Source organism: Epinephelus moara, chromosome 10 (assembly GCF_006386435.1).
Source record: "Epinephelus moara isolate mb chromosome 10, YSFRI_EMoa_1.0, whole genome shotgun sequence".
Classification (NCBI taxonomy): domain Eukaryota; kingdom Metazoa; phylum Chordata; class Actinopteri; order Perciformes; family Serranidae; genus Epinephelus; species Epinephelus moara.
In genome coordinates this window covers 32,741,555-32,762,890 of record NC_065515.1, presented here as the reverse complement: position 1 = coordinate 32,762,890, position 21,336 = coordinate 32,741,555, and the positions used below count along the sequence as shown (strand labels likewise).

The 21,336-nt window shown below is 40.1% G+C and overlaps 1 protein-coding gene across 2 annotated transcripts in view; it reads left to right on the top strand.

The window, feature by feature from the left end:
- Nucleotides 1-10,219, top strand: part of arid3a (AT rich interactive domain 3A (BRIGHT-like)) — a 55,701-nt gene extending 45,482 nt beyond the window's left edge. For both annotated transcript variants that reach the window (XM_050054444.1, XM_050054443.1), the window contains exons 8-9: nucleotides 565-654; nucleotides 2,378-10,219. In XM_050054444.1, coding sequence (XP_049910401.1) covers nucleotides 565-654; nucleotides 2,378-2,559 — 272 coding nt within the window. In that variant the 3' untranslated portion in view covers nucleotides 2,560-10,219. The remainder of the gene's footprint in view (nucleotides 1-564; nucleotides 655-2,377) is intronic.
- Nucleotides 10,220-21,336: the final 11,117 nt, after the last annotated feature.

Here is a 21,336-nt window from a genome sequence, read left to right as displayed (position 1 = left end):
AAAGTGCATATCAGTATTACCACATCACATCTGCTGTAGGCATCACTATTTTACATTTCATTGTTTTACCCCAGAATTTACACGAGCTGGATTTCACACACTCTCCCTCTTCCTGACAGTGTCTCAAGACATTCCTGTCATCTCACCTCAAACCACAGCACCCAACAGTGAGGAAGTAACCCACAGCAGGTCTATAGGTTGACCTGTTTAGCTTATAGATGCAGTGTGCAAACATACAGTACATGTGTGTGTGTTTGTCTGAGCGGGGGATTCCCTTCTGCCACTTTCCCTTCTGACTCTTTGATCTTATAGCAAAGTATATCTTGGTTGCTATCTGTCTGATACAACACGCAAACTGTTTCTCAGTACTGATAATACAGGTGATTTCAGAGAAATGTGCATTTGGAGGTTTTCTGCAAATTCAAGCTCTTGAGTTGCCCTTTTGGTTTCCAGATCACTGAGGGAAGTCAACTCGATGTCACAAAGTCACATTGTAGTCTGTATACTGAATAAAACCACAGTTTTGTTAACACAGCTCTACTTTGTGGTTTGTCTTCCTCACAGAGGGCAGGCAGGACTCGGCCCTGAACCTCACAACCAACGGCACAAGCAGCATCAGCATGTCAGTGGAGCTCAATGGAGTAATGTATACTGGTGAGTATCACTGTCACGCAGCACAGGAAGATCAGCTTACCACTTCCTTTATTCTCAGTAAATATGTATTCAACTAAATATAATAGGAACTCTCGGTTATTCTCACATCATTTTATCACTATTTCATGTCTTTCCGAGACTGAGTGAGAAGATCGACACTTGTGTCTGTGTGTTAAACATGGAGCAACAGTTGAACCTGGATTAGCTTAGCTCACCATTAAGACTGGTGACGGGGGGTGCAGCCAGCCTTGTTTCTTTTTAGCCTTGAAGAGAACAGTTTGTGGTTTTAGGGGGAGAGAGGTGATGTGACTACTTCTTGGTGTACAACAGCCAGGTGCATCTCTAGAGTCTGCCCGGTTTTATACCAGCAAGGAAGTAGTCTCAGTTTGGGATCACTTTTAAACTCCTATTCTTGTCTCACTCACTTTTATAGTTTCAGGTTGATTTTTGCACTTAAATATCTCTGAACATCGTCCTCTTACTGCCCAGACATTGTAGCCAAGATAGGAGAAGAGAAGAGCAATAAATTTATCTTATCGAACTGAAAGAAAGCAAATTAAAGATAAAGTTTCAAACAGAGACAGTTAAAAGTACATAAACCTCCGGCTACAGATCGTTTTTATCTCCTCACTTGCTTATTGACACAAGGACAGTAAAGTGTTTCCACTTTTGTGACAAGCTGACATCAGCTCATGACATATTTCTATATGGTCATCTGCTCCAGGCATGTTACCGCAGATATTTAATTAAGCACATTGCTGCCAGGGGCAATTGCTCTGAGACAACAAGGGAAACTGAACTTCCACTAAATTTTCATAGAAGAAATGGTCAAATATGCACTATTGAATTTACATTAAGATAAGGTTCAAACGTCAGCTGTTTATCACCTGTTTTCAAACGTGACCTCCCTGTCATAAATTCTTGTGTCAGCACAGTGGACGCGGAGCCTCCAAGCATTCCTATGAGACAGCGCTGAGCAGGTTTTTTTCATGCAGCAAAGCGAGACGGTTATGGGATAAATGCGACAAAATCGTCACCTCCAGAGAGGCTCAGCTTCCCTGGGACCTAATGGAGCAGTAGGCGTGAGAGGACGCTCGCTGTATGGATGATAATTGGAGGAACTTTCTAAAAGGCTGAACCCCTTGTGATTGACAGCGCTTTGGAAATACACACCGGCATCGTCGCATTTCGAGTTCAGTCCTATGCGGATATTCTCCCAGTCTTCTGACATAGTGCCGTGCAAATTTTATGATGTAAACTTAAAGTGAGCTTCCCCTGTTTGAAAGACCAGCTGCCGCCACTGATTGCTACATGTAGCTACATGCTAGCATCAGGGAAACATGTAATTTTGGTTGCTAAAGTTGTTAATTCCTTCCCGATCTGTGATCATAATCCTGCTGGATCATGTTTGGTTGGGAATATTTTGGTTTAAAAGCTTTTACTATAGTGATTTTTCCTGGTAGAAAGGTCAAGCCAAACTCCGTTACAGTCATTCCCTGGCTGCAATGATGGTGCAGAGATGCCTAGACACGGAAGACCTGGAAACACTGACCAACCACAGTAGACTGAGCTTTTTTCAGAGGGTGAAAAATGCCAATGGGGGTCAATACTTTTGCAAGGCACTGTAATAGGTCCTCTTTAGGCTTCATTTTAAAACTGAGATGAAGCTCAACAGGCATACTCTGTATTCTAACCTGAACTTTTTGGTTCTTTTCATGTCTAGGCGTTCTTTTTGCTCAGGCAGCAGGAGGGTCGGCCCTGTCCGGTGCACCTGGATCGTCCGTCTCCAACAAGACGGTCAGCAGTCGTGTCGCTCCACAGCAGCAGCAGCAGCAGCAGCAGCAGCAGCAGCAGCAGCAGAACACACCTACCTCAACCTCAACTTCCAGCAACCCGTTGTCTTAACAAACCCCCAGCCTTTCCCCGTTTATTTTTTTTTAATTACCACGCTAAGTAAAGCCAAAAATCAACCTCATTTTCTACATAATCTATGCCAAAAAGAGAAGAACCATAAACTGTACAGAACGACACAAACTGAAACTCAGATCACTTGAAGTACACTATCTCAGGTTTTCTCTCACCAACTCACCTCTTTTGTTCTTCATAGCCAAAATGATTTCGGAAAAAAAAAGAAAGTATATCTCAACTGAGAGCCAGTATATGCTAAACAAATATGTATGCACAACCTGTGAATTATTTATTTCTGCATAAATGTACAGATTATCGGAGAACAAAAGAGAAGGTAATAACTAGGAAGGGTAATGCACTGTTTACACACACAAACACAGCTACTGATTGACAGCAATGTTTTATCCTCTAGGGGAGAGATTTTTTTTATTTTATTTTACCTTTTCATTGTCATTAGTGTCATTATTGTTATTCTCTTTACTGTGTTTTATCATTTAAATCTTTAACAATCCTCTCACTGCAGGAAAAAAAATTATATATTTAGAATTCTATAAAAAAAAAAGAAAATATGAATATTCTCTATTTTTAATCAGAAAAGCTTTAAAGGTATATGTTGTTTCGTCAGGGCATATAACAATTTACCATTGTGACCTCATTTTGTGTAAAACCTTATTTACATGGCAGCCATTTTGGATCTCTGTTTGGTCCGGTGCAGGTGTACGCTCCCATTTTGATACACGTCATATCAAAGCCACAGATTTCTCCAATGAAACACAAATTTAAAACAAGAATCTGAAAGAGAATTTGCAAGAATATCGGTTCACTTTTTTCACACATTTGATCCATTATTGATCGCTACCATCTGGGTAGTAGCTACTTAGCTACAATGCTTCGTAGCGGATGAATTCAAGCAGTTGTTGTGGTTCTTCTTCCTGAGAACAGCTCGCTCTTTTCTATCTCCTCACCTGCTTGTTGACCTAAGGCCAGTTCAATGCAGATTTGCGCCAATCTCATTTGTCAAGCTTAGTGTTCAAAATGGCTGTTTTGTCAGAGTAAGGTCAGGTGTGCAGGTGGGAAAATGAACTAAAGCCTTTCTTGAGGGTTTTTCTTCCCCTTTACTGCATCTCAACACGCTGGACTTTCCAAGCCTCAGCGGCATCCACACCGACTGTTGCTGTTTGAGGTTCAGATTGTATGTGAATAACACACGATTGTTCTCAGGTGTCCAATCTGCTCATCGCTTTGTACAACATCTTGACAGAGCAATGCTTTTCAACATCTTTCTATGTGGAAAGATCAATTTTCAGCTTTTTTTTTTTTTTCTAACCTAACTTGGCCTTCTAGTGGAGTGATTGTCTTAAGGTCAGATGCATGCCTGTATTTGTAGATAAAGCCCTTCAGCGATCAGGAGTGAGGCAGGAAAACTATGGCTTCCTGTCTTAAAGTCACAAGAACTGTCTATTCACTAAATCCTTGTCATTGTGGAGACACTCACATGGACAATCAGGTGTCAGGAGATGCTATGTGAGCTTCAGAAGAAGTTATCTCAGCTCACATCTGACAATTTGTTTTGTATTATAGATTACAGATGCTTTTATTTTTTGTTTCAGCTTTGTGTTTTGCATGACTTAGTGCTTATTTGGATCCAAGCACTTCTTATCCTGAGCTGCGACAAGGACCGGGTCTCCTTGACACGGGCAAGGATATAACAGAGAATGTCTTGGGATCCTCTCACTGTTTTTAGATGTTGCTTAATCGGGGCTTTTGACAATGTGATCTCAGAGGTAATCATAGCTGCGGCTGAGCGCTCGCCGTGTCTGTGTTTGTACGAACACACACGCTGCAGTTTTATAAGAGGTTAAATCGACCGCAGTGGAGATACCATATCATTCATGTGTAGCCGTGTTGCTGCAAGTAGATCATTCATTTAGCTTTTTGAACTTTAACCTGTGTTACCTCTCTGGACTGTTAAAGATTGTTACTCTCCTCCCACCGACCCCGACCCCCTATGCAAAGCAGCCTCATTCCTACTGACGCTAGGAAGAAAATCAGGCTTTGTATGTGGGTTCTGTTCTGAGGCCTTAACACAGCATGAGATGACCAGAGAGCGAGCAGTACCTCCGTCTAATCAGTTTTTACTGTTGCAGTCAAATATCACCAGATGGCTGTCGCCGCTTTGATTCTGGACTCGCCTCTTGGTAGGAAATCACCACCAGCTGCTACATAAACACCGGTCAGTTTTGAAAGTACTCTTTATACTCGGACAGCCAACAACTCTTAGTCAAAGACGCGTACAATCATTAAATGCTCTCCACTCTCCAGCCTCACTTGTTTTAGTACTTACAGGGAAATAATTTTAAAAGTTCATCAGAGGCAGAACTAGAAGTAGAGACAGGATATCATTGGTTGACTTATATGTCAGTATAACAGAAAACCGGTGTGTTTCAGTAGTAACGAAAAAGGAATTCTGGTCAAAATATTAACAGAACTTGAAACAGAAATACTAATGTGTTTTAGGTGAGAAGCAGCAAATTAAACCAGTTTGTAACTAGCGCTGCACGAGTTAGTCAATTAACCAATCAACAGAAAAATAATCGGCAACTAATCGCTAAAACATTGGTAATTTTTCAGTCAGAAATGGCAGAAAATGCTGTTTTTCAGCCTCGCAACTCTGGACCTTACTTGCTTTCTCTGTTGGACGTCATTAAATTCAATATCTTTGGGTTGTGGAATGACAAAACAAGACATTTAAAGACATCGCCTTGAACATTTAGAAACTGGGATGGACATTTTTCACGATTTCCTGACATTTAATAGACCAATCTATTAATCAATGAATCGAGAAAATAATCTGCATATTATATGATAATGAAAGTAATCGTTAGTTGCAGCCCTGTTTTTAACTCACTCTCAAACTCATCGATGTGTTGATGTCGCCACCTACAGGCAGCGAGTGCTACTGCTGCACTTAATTGCTTCGTAGTTGCTGTTTTCTTTGTGTGTTTGAGGTTTTACATTTTTACATGCCAGGAAAACTGGCCAGATGTCTCTAATGGCACCTCAGCTTCGCCCAGCTACGGCCCTGTGACATACACAAACACGCACACACACTACACAGGACCAAGGCAAAGTTCAGAGGCTATCAAATAATAATGGAGAATCATTGCATCTCACTAACCCTTAGTGCTCTTCTAATACTCAGACAGAAACTCACCTAGTGGCTGCAACACCAACTGTAATATTTTTTAATTAATCTTGAGCCTTCTGGGGCATTTGTTATTATTTTAATGGGACCTAAGTTTATAGCTCAACTGCTCAACACCAAACACAGAACTTAGTGATGTGTGTTAAGGAAGCTTGTTTTGGCGGTTTAAAATAATAGATGGAAAAACCTCAAACACTCACGGAGAGTGGTTATTAAAGAGAAAAACCTGCAGTTGGCACAAGTGCAACAGACTGACCGAAGGGTGGCACAGGTTTGCCACCAGTGCACCTGAAACAGCTGCTGCTGTCGTGGCTCTATTACAAGACAAAGTCTGAACCACATCGAGGCAAAGCAGCAAATCAACAAAACACTGTAGGACTAGCTTTCTTCTATTTCTTCATTTTCTAAAGCTCCTCAGTAACAGCAGCTCTCAGGCTCTGACCACCAATGTTTAACTCAACCAATGAAACCGCTTTTATGTCTGAGAAACATTTGCAGAAGTCGTTTTACAGATGGAGAAGAGATGCAGTTAGTCGCAGTCATATGTCTCCACAGTGAATTTAGCTATTTGGGGAAGAGCTAGTTTGTTTTGCAGATGTCGCTTCAGTCCGGCAGACCAATCAACTATTTTGCCTTTTACAATCTAAATAGCATTCATTCTGTTTTTATGCAGTCTGATTTCCACACTCACAACGCCATTTGATTATTGATCAGGCTCACAGTATAGATGTGTTACAGAGGAATGTATATAGCCTATGCAGTGAAACCTGTAGGGAACATGTTAAACAGGCAGTGCCTTCTGGCTGCGTCCTCGCTGTGGACATATGAGTTGTGTTGAGAGTCGTGTACACATGCGCACTAACAATAGACACCTTGGACTATATTTATACCTGACTACATGTGTTAAGCGACAGTCATCTTGAGATTTTTAATTCCAAGAAACGGGGAAAGTGGTTAAATTAGCTTTAGCTACGGCTCTGTCTCCAGCTAGCTGCAGTATTTTAACTCTTTTATAGTTCTTATGAATTTTCAATGCTGTTTAAAAAAAAAAAAAAAAAAAAAAATACGCATTTGATAGTATTATAGTTTCTCTGGTTAAGTACAATCAAAACGTCAGGTTCTGGTCTTAACTAAATTTTGACCAAATGTGTAGTCACTTTGTTTTGCCTTCGTAGGGCAGAACAGTCTCTACAGTGATATTGATGTATGCATGCTATGCTAATTTATAGGTTTATTGGCCATAGATAGAAAGACCCAGTATGAAAAAAAACATTTGTGGATTCCTCCACGTAAGGAGTTGTTAATTTTATCAGTTGCGATGTAAACATTTTTTCCTACTCAGTCAGTTTGAGGACACAGAGAAAGCCCATCATGCCTCTCTCTGCATGAGTAGCAGATGTCACAGTCGCTGGTAATGGCTGACAATCAAATAGAGACATGCTGTGACTGAAAGCATTAGTTTGGGGGGAGGGCGGCTGTAGAAAGCAAAATTCAATCCATACTGATCTAAAGGATCAACATTGCTTCTTTAGAGTTGACCCCATGACCTTTTGGCCCCTGAGGCAACATTCAAGCACCTGCCCCCTTCAGTGGATCCATGTTTATCATATATATCTATCGACCGTCTCCGTGAGATATTTGCATTTGAACAGCGGAGGTACTGCAGCTCTCTCGGTCGCTGGCTCCTTTTCAGTACGTGCGCAGCAGCATCTTCAGGGAAGGTTTTTAATTGCATGGCAGCGACAATCAGGAGATGTTTTGACAACACTGTATACCTCCAAACATCCCTTCAACCACAGTCAAACCCCCGTTTCTACCTCAAGAACCAATAAAGCTTTGGCAGATTGTCTTCACTTCAGCCGCAGCAGACTGCTGGAGGTTGAGTTCATGCAGGAAACCCTCATCAAAAATGTTGTTGATGACTTTTATGTGAAAGAGATTGTAATACCACAGACAATCAGATATCAACCTAAGTTATGCAAGGGGAAAAAGAGACATCGGTGTAGCTGAGGGTTCAAAACCTGTGCCAATAGCTCCTCTCAGTGGAAGGTTTTTGTTATGACGCACAATCAGTTTCTAAATGGAAATGCAAAAAGGGTCTGAGCTGAGACTGCAACGATTCAACGTACTGCAGTCTGAACATTAACTGCAAAACAAATGCATTTCAGTCTTCATATCTTCATTTCCTTCCAGTGTTTCCTCAGTGTTTTCCTAGTTGAGCCGACGAAGCCTCTTTAGATCATCTCGGGACACTAAATGCTCCACTGAAACCAGACTCAAACTCAAATAATCAAACACTCTCTCTTGCTTGTTTCTCTGTAGCTATAGTCCGGCATGTTGCTCCATATATTCAAAAACATCAGAGCACTGTAGCTGTGGAAACTGTATCAGTCTTAACTCTGCTATGACAGAAAAGACTCTTTAGCAGGTTATGGTTCAGACTGGCATTTTTATTTCTGAATGCTACCAGCTGCTTTTTATGTGTCTGTGTTTCTGTAGCCACTTTGTTTTTATCATGCTCACACAGGACTTTGCATCTGCAGTTCTTGGCTTTTTTTTATTCGTCAAAGTTAGATTATAGTCGTGTGGTACTGCAGTTTAAATGCTTGGGTTGATTTCAAAAGTCTGCTTGTTTGGTGCATTCACGTGCTGTTGTATAAATCGGGAAAAAAAGACTCGGCCGTTTTTTTTTTGTTTTTTTTTTAATTTTTCCCAGCGTTCCTGCTTTAGTCCTTACATCATCAGTCAGTTTTTCCATGGACTATATTTCCCTTACATTGTCAGCCACTGTCCTGCCTTTTTACATGCAAGTATCAGGATTTTGCAGCGATAGATGTCCATTTAAATTTTGTCAACGTGTAAAAATCCCAGGTAAACAATCCATCTTGTTGCATAAAATCTCCTCAAGAACCTGAACAACCCTGTCCCAGAATGTTTGTATTTTTATACATGTGATTGGCACTCGTCTGCTCACACTGTCTTCAGCGTTGCTGCTGTTTTTTGTAAAAAAAAATGTATGCGGTGTGTTATAAAAAAGCAGATTACATTTTTAATCTCATTCTCAATGCAAAATGCATTTTGTTTGTCCTGCAGTGTGATATCAGGACTAAAGGAAGGTAGTAAATCAATCAGCACAAACCCTCGGAGTCTCCTGTGGTCGGCTTGCTCACTCTTTGTCATAACTTTCGAGCGTTTTACATTGAAATATTGCTGCTTTGATTCCCACAAAGACCTGTAGCTAAAGGACCTCCTAAAACCTTATAGATCCCAGAGTGTCTTGCATGGAAAGTTGACTCCTGTTCCCACATGCTGCCGACATGGAAATCCTGCTGGAACTTTTACGGGTTAAGGTGCATGTGGGGTTTAGGGGCTTTTGACTGAACTTCACCACTGACGTTACCTCCATCAGGGGGACTGTGGGCAAGGAAAATGAGTAATGACGATATGCCTTCTGCTGTGACAATTGTTGTATGAATTAACCTGTATTACTAAGATTCATTTAATAGAGTATCTCTGGAATATGGCTTTTTAGGGCTATGAATTGTACCTTTTTTTTTCTTTGATATGCTGTAGCAACCCGGGCACACAGAGATTACATTCAGAGCAGATTTATTAATATAGTGACAATAATGATGACGATGATTAATAATGTGATTATTTTAGGGAAGCATGTGATGTGCACGTGGGCTTCACGTGTCTTCGAGTTAACTTCACATTTAAAACAAGGCTCTTGCTCTTACAACTTCTCAGGAAAATCTACCTCTACCTCCAGTTTGATGCATTTAATCCAGTTCAAGTTACAGTTTAGTGGGTACAAAAAGAGGGCATGGAAGTGGGCACCAGTGTCTGAAATGAACTCCAACATACCGGTGTAGTACTTCAGATTAGTTATGACTTCAACAAGTACTGTGGTGTATTTATATAATTATATTGGCTGGAGACAAATAAGAAGCAGATGTATATTTATCGCCGTGGTCGGTGAGTGAGAGATTTATTTTGGACTCTGGGGTGTCTTTCTCTGTCTCTCTGTTTCTCTCTCCGTGTTACAGGTTCGTAACACATCTGCTGTTTAGTTTATTTGCGCATCAACAGGGAACCTCCAGCTCAACATTTAAGTACTACAACAAGTAGTTGTCGTACCACTTCTAGTACCACTGTCAGTACTGCGAGTCGTTTTTCGCTCTGTTCTGTTAATGTGTGCTTATTCCTCCTTTTTCTATAAATGATTACCTTTTTTTTTTGATGAATGGGATGTTTCCCGGTAACCACGGTAACAGTGAAGTGGATGTGGGCAATGCAACTGTTTTTTTGTTTTTTTTTTAATCCTTTTTGTTTTCTTCGGTTTTTTTTGAAGGGTGAAGAGCTGTTCTTGCCTATTTACTCAATATGTGTTTGTGTGAATACTTTTATTTTGAATCTGAAATTAATAAAATATCATCTTTCTTAAATGTCACCAGAGTTTTGGTTGTTTTTTTTTATGTATCCTAAGATATGTTAGCAAATAATATAACATAAATTCCTTTCTTTTTCAAGAAGAAAAGATGCAGTGTCTTGTTTTATGTGATAAGTTAATGTGTTTCTATACAACAACCATGTCTACATTTAAATGATTCCTCACCAATAGACCGACACACAAAATAATATAGAAGTCATGACACAGATTTGTGTTGTTGTTTTTTTTTAATTTTGTGCCGAATTAGGTTCAATTAATTAATTTGCCGAATTAGGTTGAGTTCAATTAATTTGCCAAATTAGGTCCAATTCAATTCAATCGTATTCATAAAACTAATTATACAAATTATAATTTGCCTCAGAGGGCTTTACAACATACAACATCTCTCTGTCCTTTGACCCTCACATCGGATGAGGAAAACTCCCAAAAAAATCCCCTTTAACGGGGAGAGAAATGGAAGAAACCTCAGGAAGAGCAACTGAGGAGGGATCCCTCTTCCAGGACGGACAGACGTGCAATAGATGTCATATGTAGATGTCCTATGGAGATGTCCTATAGGACGAAATACCTACAGGGAGAGGGAGAGAGAGAAATACACAGCAATTACAATACAGTAACAAGTTAACAATAATAATAGATATATGAACAAGAATAATAATAATAATAGTAGTAGTATATGATAGTATATACACTCATTGGCCAAAACATTAAAACCACTGACAGGTAAAGTGAATTACTTTTATGTGATTTTAATGTTTTGGCAGATCAGTGTATTTTACATGTATATATTAACATATAATAGTATCTGTATGTGACATTAATAATAATCATACAACTCCTGACAGCTGACATCACCTTCACACAGATGTGTCAATAGTGTGTATGCATGTGAAAACACACCTTCATAGGGTATTTCTAAGACTCCACAACATCCACACTGCTGCGGCTGCCGAATGTCTCCTTGGTCCAGGCCCAGAGTCGCTTGAACCAGTTCTTCCTCTTTTTCCTCTTCTGGGGCACTATGATGATGGAAATCAAAAGGACATTAATGACTCAGCTCTCCTTGGTAGAATCAACAACAATGTGAAAGACCTTAACAATTCAGACACAAGTGGAGGTGAGCATTTCCTACCACAATTCAGACACAAGTGGAGGTGAGCATTTCCTACCAGGCGTGATGTCGGTGAATTCTGTGTCCTCATGTTGCATGTCAGAGCCCTCAGCTGAATGGGAAGGGAGCTCCACTGAACTATTTTCAGATAGTTCCTCCAGCACATCCGATGGACTACACAAATACACAAACACAGAGTCAATATTTTCTTCCCTAATCTGCTCTAATGATGGCCTAACTCCATATCTGATGAATGACATGTCTAGAGGAAATTATCTCACCTTGATGTTTCACTCAGCCTGCTGTCCTCCACCAACGCCAGGCGGCATTCAGGTGGTGCAGGCTGCATCAAGATGACACCTGGAGGTATTTGTGCTGCATCAGATTCATGACACTCACTGTCAGAACCCAACCTGTGGAATTAAGGCACATGCAGGTCAACAAACAGCTGACTGAGAACGTATCCATCATTTAATGTTTAAAAAAAAACAGACATGGCTGAAATGAGGAGAACAGTCTTACCAGTGTTTACACTCCAACGATGTGCTGACGGAGGGTGTTTGTGGAGGTGGAGCTGAGGCTTCACATATGCTGCTGAATGAAGACAGGCAGCAGTTATTAAAAGGCACAATTAATTTAAAAACAAGAACTCACAAGAGATAATAAATGCAATTAACAGTACTAATCTGTGTTGGATTTTGATAATGATCATAACTAGTTTCAAAAGCTACAGTGTGTGTGTGTGTGTGTGTGTGTGTGTGTGTGTGTGTGTGTGTGTGTGTGTGTGTGTGCATACTCTTAACGCAGATTCCACTGAGGCTACTGCAGATATTAAGCTAGTTGGCAAGACATTTAAACTTTACTGGCTCCTGTTAGAGCAGATAAACACTGTCTGATCCATTCTTTACACTTTTGCTTCTGTGTTTTGGGTTTTGGAAAGGCAAAAAATACATAAATACTTTTTTGTTTTAGCTGCAACACCTTCCAAACCCATTGTTTGTATCCTACTCTGGCCCTTTTCATGCTTCTTCTGCCATCTACAAAGTCCTTTCAGGATATCCATAGCTCGTCTGTGGTTAGATATTTTAAACAGAACTTGTTAATTTCTTTTAACCTCAGTTTCCAATTTTTGCAGTTGTAAATAATATATGTGATTTAAAAAATCCACAACTAAAATATTTCAAAGTTTAAAGTAACATTCTGACAAAACAGAACCACATCGCAGAAATCTTAAATTTGAGTCTCAGCTCGTCCTAATTTAATTTGAGATATCTGAAACAAATTCAAAAAGTACTGGAGTGTCTTGACATAAATCCTCCAGCCTATTTCTGGGTTCATTTGTATCAGTCACAGTTTGATTAAGATGATTCTCAAATTTGAATTGAAATGTAATTAGATATATTTCAAAGAAATGTTTTGACTACACATTAATAGACTGCAGATCATGTGAACCCTGTCACTCTGATGATAAATCAGTTTGCCATATGGGCTACACACAGTTAATATTTTCTAATGATGGCCTAACTCCATATCTGATGAATGACATGTCCAGAGAAAATTCTCTTCCCAAGATTCTTCACTCTGGCTGTTGTTGTATGTGACATTAATAATAATCATATGTGTATAATAATAGCATCAGTATGACTAATAATATTAGCAGTAGTAACTACACAACTCCTGTAATAGCATCAGTATGACTAATAATATTAGCAGTAGTAACTACACAACTCCTGACAGCTGACATCACCTTCACACAGATGTGTCAATAGTGTGTATGCATGTGAAAACACACCTTCATAGGGTATTTCTAAGACTCCACAACATCCACACTGCTGCGGCTGCCGAATGTCTCCTTGGTCCAGGCCCAGAGTCGCTTGAACCAGTTCTTCCTCTTTTTCCTCTTCTGGGGCACTATGATGATGGAAATCAAAAGGACATTAATGACTCAGCTCTCCTTGGTAGAATCAACAACAATGTGAAAGACCTTAACAATTCAGACACAAGTGGAGGTGAGCATTTCCTACCAGGCGTGATGTCGGTGAATTCTGTGTCCTCATGTTGCATGTCAGAGCCCTCAGCTGAATGGGAAGGGAGCTCCACTGAACTATTTTCAGATAGTTCCTCCAGCACATCCGATGGACTACACAAATACACAAACACAGAGTCAATATTTTCTTCCCTAATCTGCTCTAATGATGGCCTAACTCCATATCTGATGAATGACATGTCTAGAGGAAATTATCGTACCAAGATTTTTCACACTGCCTGTTGTCCTCCGCCAACGACAGGTGGCATTCAGGTGGTGCAGGCTGCATCAAGATGACACCTGGAGGTATTTGTGCTGCATCAGATTCATGACACTCACTGTCAGAACCCAACCTGTGGAATTAAGGCACATGCAGTTCAACAAACAGCTGACTGAGAACGTATCCATCATTTAATGTTTAAAAAAAGACATTGCTGAAATGAGGAGAAGAACAGTCTTACCAGCTTTTACACTCCAAAGATGTGCTGACGGAGGGTGTTTGTGGAGGTGGAGCTGAGGCTTCACGTATGCTCCTGAAAGAAGGTGAGCAGCAGTTATTAAAAGGCACAATTAATTCAAAATAAAGAGCTTGCAAGAGATAATAAATGCAATTAATAGTACTAATCTGTGTTGGATTTTGATCATGATCATCCTAATTTAATTTGAGATATCTGAAACAACTTCAAAAAGTACTGGAGTCTTTACATAAATTCTCCAGCCTATTTCTAGGTTCATTTGTACCAGTCAAAATGTAATTAAGAAGAATCTCAAATTTGAATTAACACGTAAATAGACATATTTCAAATAAATGCTTTGACTACGCATTAATAGACTGCAGATCATGTGAACCCTGTCAGTCTGATGATAAATCAGTTTGCCATATGGGCTACACACAGTTAATATTCTCTTCCCTAATCTGCTCTAATGATGGCCTAACTCCATATCTGATGAATGACATGTCCACAGAAAATTCTCTTACCAAGATTCTTCACTCTGGCTGCTGTCCTCCACCAACGCCAGGCGGAACTCAGGTGGTGCAGGCTGCACCAAGATGACACCTGGAGATATTTGTGCTGCAGCAGGTTTATGACACTCACTGTCAGAACCCAACCTGTGGAATTAAGGCACATGGAGTTAAACAAACAGCTGACTGAGAACGTATCCATCATTTAATGTTTAAGAAATAGACATGTCTGAAATGAGGAGAAGAACAGTCTTACCAGTTTTTATATTCCATCGACGTGCTGTAGAGTGTTTGTGGAGGTTGAGCTGAGGCTTCAGGTATGCTGCTGAATGAAGACAGGCAGTAGTTATTAAAAAGGCACAATTCAATTAAAATAAAGAGCTCACTAGAGATAATAAATGCAATAATATCACTGATCCATGTTGAATTTTGATAATGATCATAACTAGTTTAAAAAGCTACAACGTGTGTGCGGTTTCTGGAGATAGTAAGCTACTTAGCCAGGCATGTTAACTCCACTGGCTCCTGTTAGAGCAGATAAACACTGTTTCAGCAGCATCACCTTATAAACTCATTGCTTGTATACTGAATATAGCTCTTACTCTGGCGCTTCTTTGTCTACAAAGTCCTTTCAGGATATCCATAGCTCCTCTGTGTTTAGATATCTTAAATCCAACTCATATTAATTTATTATAACCTCAGCTTCAGATATCTACAATTGTTAATACTATGTGTAATATAAAAAATATCTGGGTTCATTTGTAGCAGTCACAATATAATTAAGAAGTATCTCAAATTTGAATTGTAATGTAACTCCCATTAAAGCTCACTTGCAAACGCAGACACTTACTCAGAGCTAGGTTGAAGGGTGCCTCTCCTGATGAATGGATGTGCGAGGACTTGACTGGGGGTAATCCTCTCGTTGGAATCCATCCGAAGCATTGCCTTCAGCAGATCTATGCATTCTTTCTTCTCAGCCGCCTCCACCACGTTCAGTTGCTCCATTGGCCACTAATGTGGGGAACAAAGGGCAAATCCAGTAAAGTAAACTTTATGATTCATGAAAAGAGAATCTATTAAAGTCCATCTTCAGTCAGCTACAGCACAATCTACATAACTTCCTACCGTTTCCAGACCGTCCGGATTGTTGATTCTGCAGACACTGCTGTTGTCAGGGGCTAGCCAAGGACTCCAAAACTCCTCATATGTCTAAAATAAGGAAAAGAATATGTCAGGAACCTCTTCATCACATTATCCGATTAAGTTGTGGAAAATGTTAGAAAGTATTATCTTAACTAGATAAGAGAGTGTTGTGGATGAAAAGACAGCTGAAAGAAAAGTCTTGTCATACCTTCAGTCTCCATTTGCTGGAATGTCCTTTCACAAAGTATCTGTTTGAGCGCATCCCAGCAGTAAGAAGATGGTCCGAGGGAACACCCAGGAGCTCCACTATGTGTTGCAGCTGGAAACACAACACAACATCACATCAAGATTTGCAACAGGATGCTTCTTATCTCTTTATGGCTGTCCAACAGTCAAAGTAGTATTTGTAATAAACTCTGTATGTTGTTTAACAAAGCCTTATATATTTTGGTACTGAAATGCGTCCGTCGCACTTAGAACCAAAAACTGTCACACACTAAAAACTCGTATTGAATGTGTGGATAATTTTGCCAATTTTAGACTGTATCTCATTTAGGAAAAGTGTTTATATTTCCTTAGAGTTTGGCTAGGTGTTCCCAGGCCAGATGAGATATGTAATCCCTCCAGCGTGTCCTGGGTCTGCCCAGGGGCCTCCTACCAGTGGGACGTGCATCTGTTCAGTATGCCCAGGAGGCATACTGAACAGATGCCCGAACCACTTCAACTGACTCCTTTCAACGCAAAGGAGCAGCGGCTCTACTCCGCTGAAGGTCATGGTCATAGCTCCAAGAAAACTTCACGGGGCACCTTTAAGATCTAGAGCCAATCATTGTTTAGATCACAAAGTGATGAGTGCAGCGGTACTAGATCTTTTAGAAGGACAGAAAAAAGAAAGCAGTTAGTGACTTACTACAATATAGTCAATATATCCAGGGAAGATCGAACGACCAAGCAGAATTCTTGCCATTACAACTCCCAGAGACCACATGTCGATGGACTCTGAAAATGGCAGTCCCAAAAATATTTCTGGAGCCCTGAATATGAAACAAATGTGGACACAAAATTAGGCACACTGTCATATTTGTGCAGATGGCAGAAATTTCCTACAAACTAGTAGAATTGTGATTCGTGTAGCTCACCTGAAGTTCAGCACTTGCCGACGTTGTCCCTGCTTCGCCGAACTGGATGGAAGAGCCATCCCAAAGTCAATAAGCTTCACCCTGAGGGGCTGCGCATTACGATCCACCAGCATGATGTTATCCAACTTTATATCTGCGTGAATCACTTTGATGCTTTCCAGGGCGTTTAATGCTGAGGCCAGCTGCGAGTGCAAAGATCAACGATGACAGTCAGACAATGGAGCAAAACTGACAGCTCTTTGACTTTAGTGTTGTGTCTGATAGCACTGTAACCATACCTGTTGGACCACACTCCTGACGTCACATACATTCAGTCCGGTGTTGGAGTTGATGTAGTGGTTTAGAGTCACGTCCAGTGACTCATAGGCCAGAGCGGTGCGGTTGTCGGTTAATGTAATGGGGCCAATGAACCTGACAATGTTCCACTTGTCCAGGTTATTCCGCTTAAAGAAAGTCATGAAAGCCAGCTGGAGACAACAAAATACATGACAAGTTTGATACTCAGTTTTTGATGCACAGCTGACATGTTTACATGCACTATAGGCAGGAAACCATTTTTGATATTTAGATAAAACCCATATAACCATGCTAATGATTAAAGGGACCTACTTCATCGGCACTGCTGCCCCTGTATGGGATCTTTAACGCTACAATCTCTTTGGTGTCCTTTTTCATGCATTTGACCACCACACCAAAGCTTCCTGCTCCCAAACGTCCCAGCTTTTTATAGTTTCTGGGGATCAAGCGCTTCGATGAAGACTGTCCCATCATGAACCAGTTATCTTACGGAGAGAAAGAAGAACAGATCGTTAGCTCATGTTAAACAGCTCAGTGTTAAATCTACTAACTTTTATGAAAATAACTTGGTGTCATATTTGCTGAAACTATCACTATATTCTGAAAGAAGTACAGATAATCTGTGGGGTAAAAAATCACGTCCCTCCTCTACCTACTGCCTCTAGTGGCATTCGCTAGAATCTGACCGTGGCGCCCAGTAACAGCCAATCAGTGCCAAGGAGTCTCTAACGCAGCTGTCAATCATGTTAGTCGCCTGTGAATTGCAGTCCAGCTGTCAATCTAGGCAGTGCTGATAAAATGCCTGAATATGCCTGAAGATTCTGTCACTGTACTGTTTATTTCTCACCTCAAATGTTTTCAAAAACATATTTTAGGGTGCTTTCAGACCTAGACTTCGCCTGCTTTGGTCCAAATCAGGGACTAATTTTGTTTCAAAGCTGCATAATTGCCTTGAGTTGGTTTGTGCACTCACGGCAGCATTTACAAGCAGACCAGATCAAATGCCTTGCGCGAGAAAGCTGCTCTTGTTTGGACAGAATTTCAATGCAGGAAAAATCCAGGAAGTAAAAAAAAACATTGACAAAGTGTTAACATGCATGATAAATGTGACACTTTCTAATGTCACAATGGAGGGACAACTACGCCGGTTGATGTTAGTGCTGCTCATCGTGTACTATATTGCTGTCATTGTTCATTTTAGTCAAACCATACAGTTTGAAAACGAGGCGCGGCTCCAACTAGAAAACAATGTTTTGATGCATTGGATGCATTGAATGTGCATATTAAGGCAGTACAGGAGGAGGTGCACATTAATAATCCTCTGGGACTGTAACATGCTCATGTTTAACCCAAACAATGCGAAATGCGGCTGCAATTGGTTCGGGTCGAGGTTGGAACACATTCTCACCACAAACGAACCTCACCAGAGACTGGGTCTGGTTGTTTTGGTGAGCACCCTAGTGCGCTTGCTGTGTTCACACCTGTCCAAATGAACCGGACTTAGGGGGCAAACAAACTCAAGCTTGACTGAACCGAACCAAACAGGGTAGGTGTGAAAACACCCATAGTGTACTGTTGAGCTGTTAAAGGGGAAAGTTTGCTCTGACTGGTGGGCACTGCTTGGTAATCATTTTAACTGTATCCAACATGGTGGCCAGGTCACAAACTCTCTCATTTTATAGCCTAACACTGAACTTAAATATGTTTCTGAAAACATTTGAGGAGAGACATAGGCAATGCAGTTACAGAATCTTGATTCAGATTTGATAAGAGCTGCCTTGTCTGTCAGTTTGACCCCAGTTCGTGGAGCGATTGACATGATTGACAGCTGTGTTACAGACTCCTCGGCTCTGATTGGTTGTTTTCCGCTCACATGCGGTAAAACCATTAGAAGTGCTACAAGGCAATAAAGTGGGCAGAGGAGTCTGATTTTTTCCACAGATAATCTGTCTCATCTATTGCTGTGTGAATACACAAGGAACCACCATCGTCTCGTGAATTTTCAGTATGAATAACATCTCAAAAAAGTAACAGCTCATGCTTCTTGTTCATGTAAGCACGACTTATATTGTACATCTCATCTCTGACTCACAAAGTTCTCACTTGTCTACACAGTGTTGGGAGTAACTAGCTATATGTAATTAGTTATGGACATTTTTCTGCTTTATTGACCAGTTTAAAACTTTTGTTAGAAAAGTAATCAACTGTACTAAATTACTTTACACTGATGAACTAATTAAAACAGTCACAATACTCATTACATTTTTAACAGGTAACTAGTTATATGTAGTCAAAAACAGTGACTTACCTGTGTCACCTAAGATTCGTCGAGTTGGTCTGTTGTGTGGATCTGATCTGACTCCTACTTACTGTGTCTGTGAGTTTAGAACGTCTTTGTGACACCATGTTCTAGAATTCCGATGCTCACATGCATTCCGATTAACATGGTTCCAAATAATTTTTTTTTTTATATATATATATATATACTTTGCTAATGAGTTGCTATGAGTTACTGAAGGTTTCCAGCTGACAGTGAAACCAAAAGCTAATCTTCATCACTACAAGGACTTTTGCGCTTAGCACGTTCAGTTACTAAAGCAAAGGGGTTCGATCACCGAATGAACTAACACAATAACACATTAAAGCTACAGTTGGTCACTTTTAGAAAAATACCATGTAGTCATTTTGAGTCTCTAGTGATTTTGTGTCTTTTTGTTGTTGCTTTGTGCCTCTGTGGTCATTTTGTGTCTCTTTGTGGTCATTTTTTGTCCATTTATAGTCATTTTGAGTTTCTTTATAGTCATTTTGTGTTTTCATTTTGTGTTTCTTTGTAGTACATTTGAGTCTCCTTGTAGTCATTTTATGTCTTTTTGTAGTGATTTTGAATTTCTTTGTCGTCATTTTGAGTGTCTTTACACATTTTGAGTTTTTTCTAGTCATTTTGTGTCTCTTTGTAGTCATTGTGTGTGTTTGTATAAATTTGTGTCTCATTATAGTCATTTTGTGCCTCTTTGTCCCTTATTTTCTGTCTCCTTGCAGTAACTTTGTGTGTTTTTGTGGTAATTTTGAATCTATTTGTAGTTGGTTTTTGTCTCCGTAGTCGTTATGGTCTCTTTGTGATCGTTTTGTGTCTCTGTTTCTTTGTAGTACATTTGAGTCTCCTTGTAGTCATTTTAAGTCTTTTTGTAGTGACTGAGTCTGTTTATAGTTTGCATCTTATTTATTGTAATTGTTCTGTCTCTCTTTGTAGTCCCACTGAGTCTCTTTGCAATTGCTTTGCATCTTACTGTGGTAGTTTTATGTCTCTTTGCAGTCATGTTGAATCTCTGTAGTTGCATTGCATCTTATTGTAGTTATTTTGGGTCTCTTTGTGATGTTTTGACTCTTTCAGTAGTCGTTGTGAGTCTGTCTGTGTGTCTTTGCAGTTGTTTTGCATCTCTTTGTAGTTGTTTTGTGTCTCTGTTCTTTTTGTGTCTCTTTTTGGTAAAATAAATCTTGGGAAAAAGAAAAGAAAGAACTTAGACAGTATTTTTTCTACATATGTCCATTAGATTTCAACACAAAGTAACTATTAAAGACAAAATGTACAGGTTTCTACATGTCGCTCCATGTCTGATGGATGTAAAAATAGGCATCTGTTTGCTTAGACATAAATTGTATGTTTGCATGTTTGATCTTGGAGTGTGATTCAGCCAACCCACCTAGTTGCAAAGTAGTTTGCATTTGCCTTATCAAATGTTTTGAGGTGCATCACCTCATTGATTCCAATCCAGATGCTTGTGAAACGTGTCCAGTGGACGCAGCTGCTGGTAGTGACCACAACACTAGCTCGTGAATGCAAATGGTCCTACAGGAAAAAGATTTGGTTGTCTTTTTGGTCCAGGTAGGAGTTTTCAAGCAGTGAAGGGTGGGGGGAAAGAAGAGGGGGAGCAGGAGGCCTAACGTCAGGACTCACTCATACCATGGAAACCAATCTGAGCAGGAACACAGAGACACTGGATCCAACATTAACTGAGTGATATCCACAGATGAGTGAATGTCGGTGCTGAGAAAACTTGGGAGGAAATAAGCAGATAAAGGGAGAGGAGGTTAAGTGAATTTGAAGTTGGATCTTCTTGAGATTAGTAATTGAGGTTGGTTGGAAGCACAGTTAAACATACAGTACCTGCATTAAGATCATGGAGCAGTGTTTTTACACGTTTCCTGATTGAATTATTTAGATTTTAGATGCTGGAATTTTTGTATGATTGTTTTGACACAAGAGTGGTGATAATAAAGAGATGTTTGGCTTCATGTCTGTGCTACCCTAGAGGAAAGACTCAGTGCTGTAGTTCCTTACGTACACTAACCCGTTATTTCTTTGAATCCTATCATCTGTACACTGCTCTCTTGATATACCTTGATCTCTCGCCTCTGACAACTGCCCACACACAGTG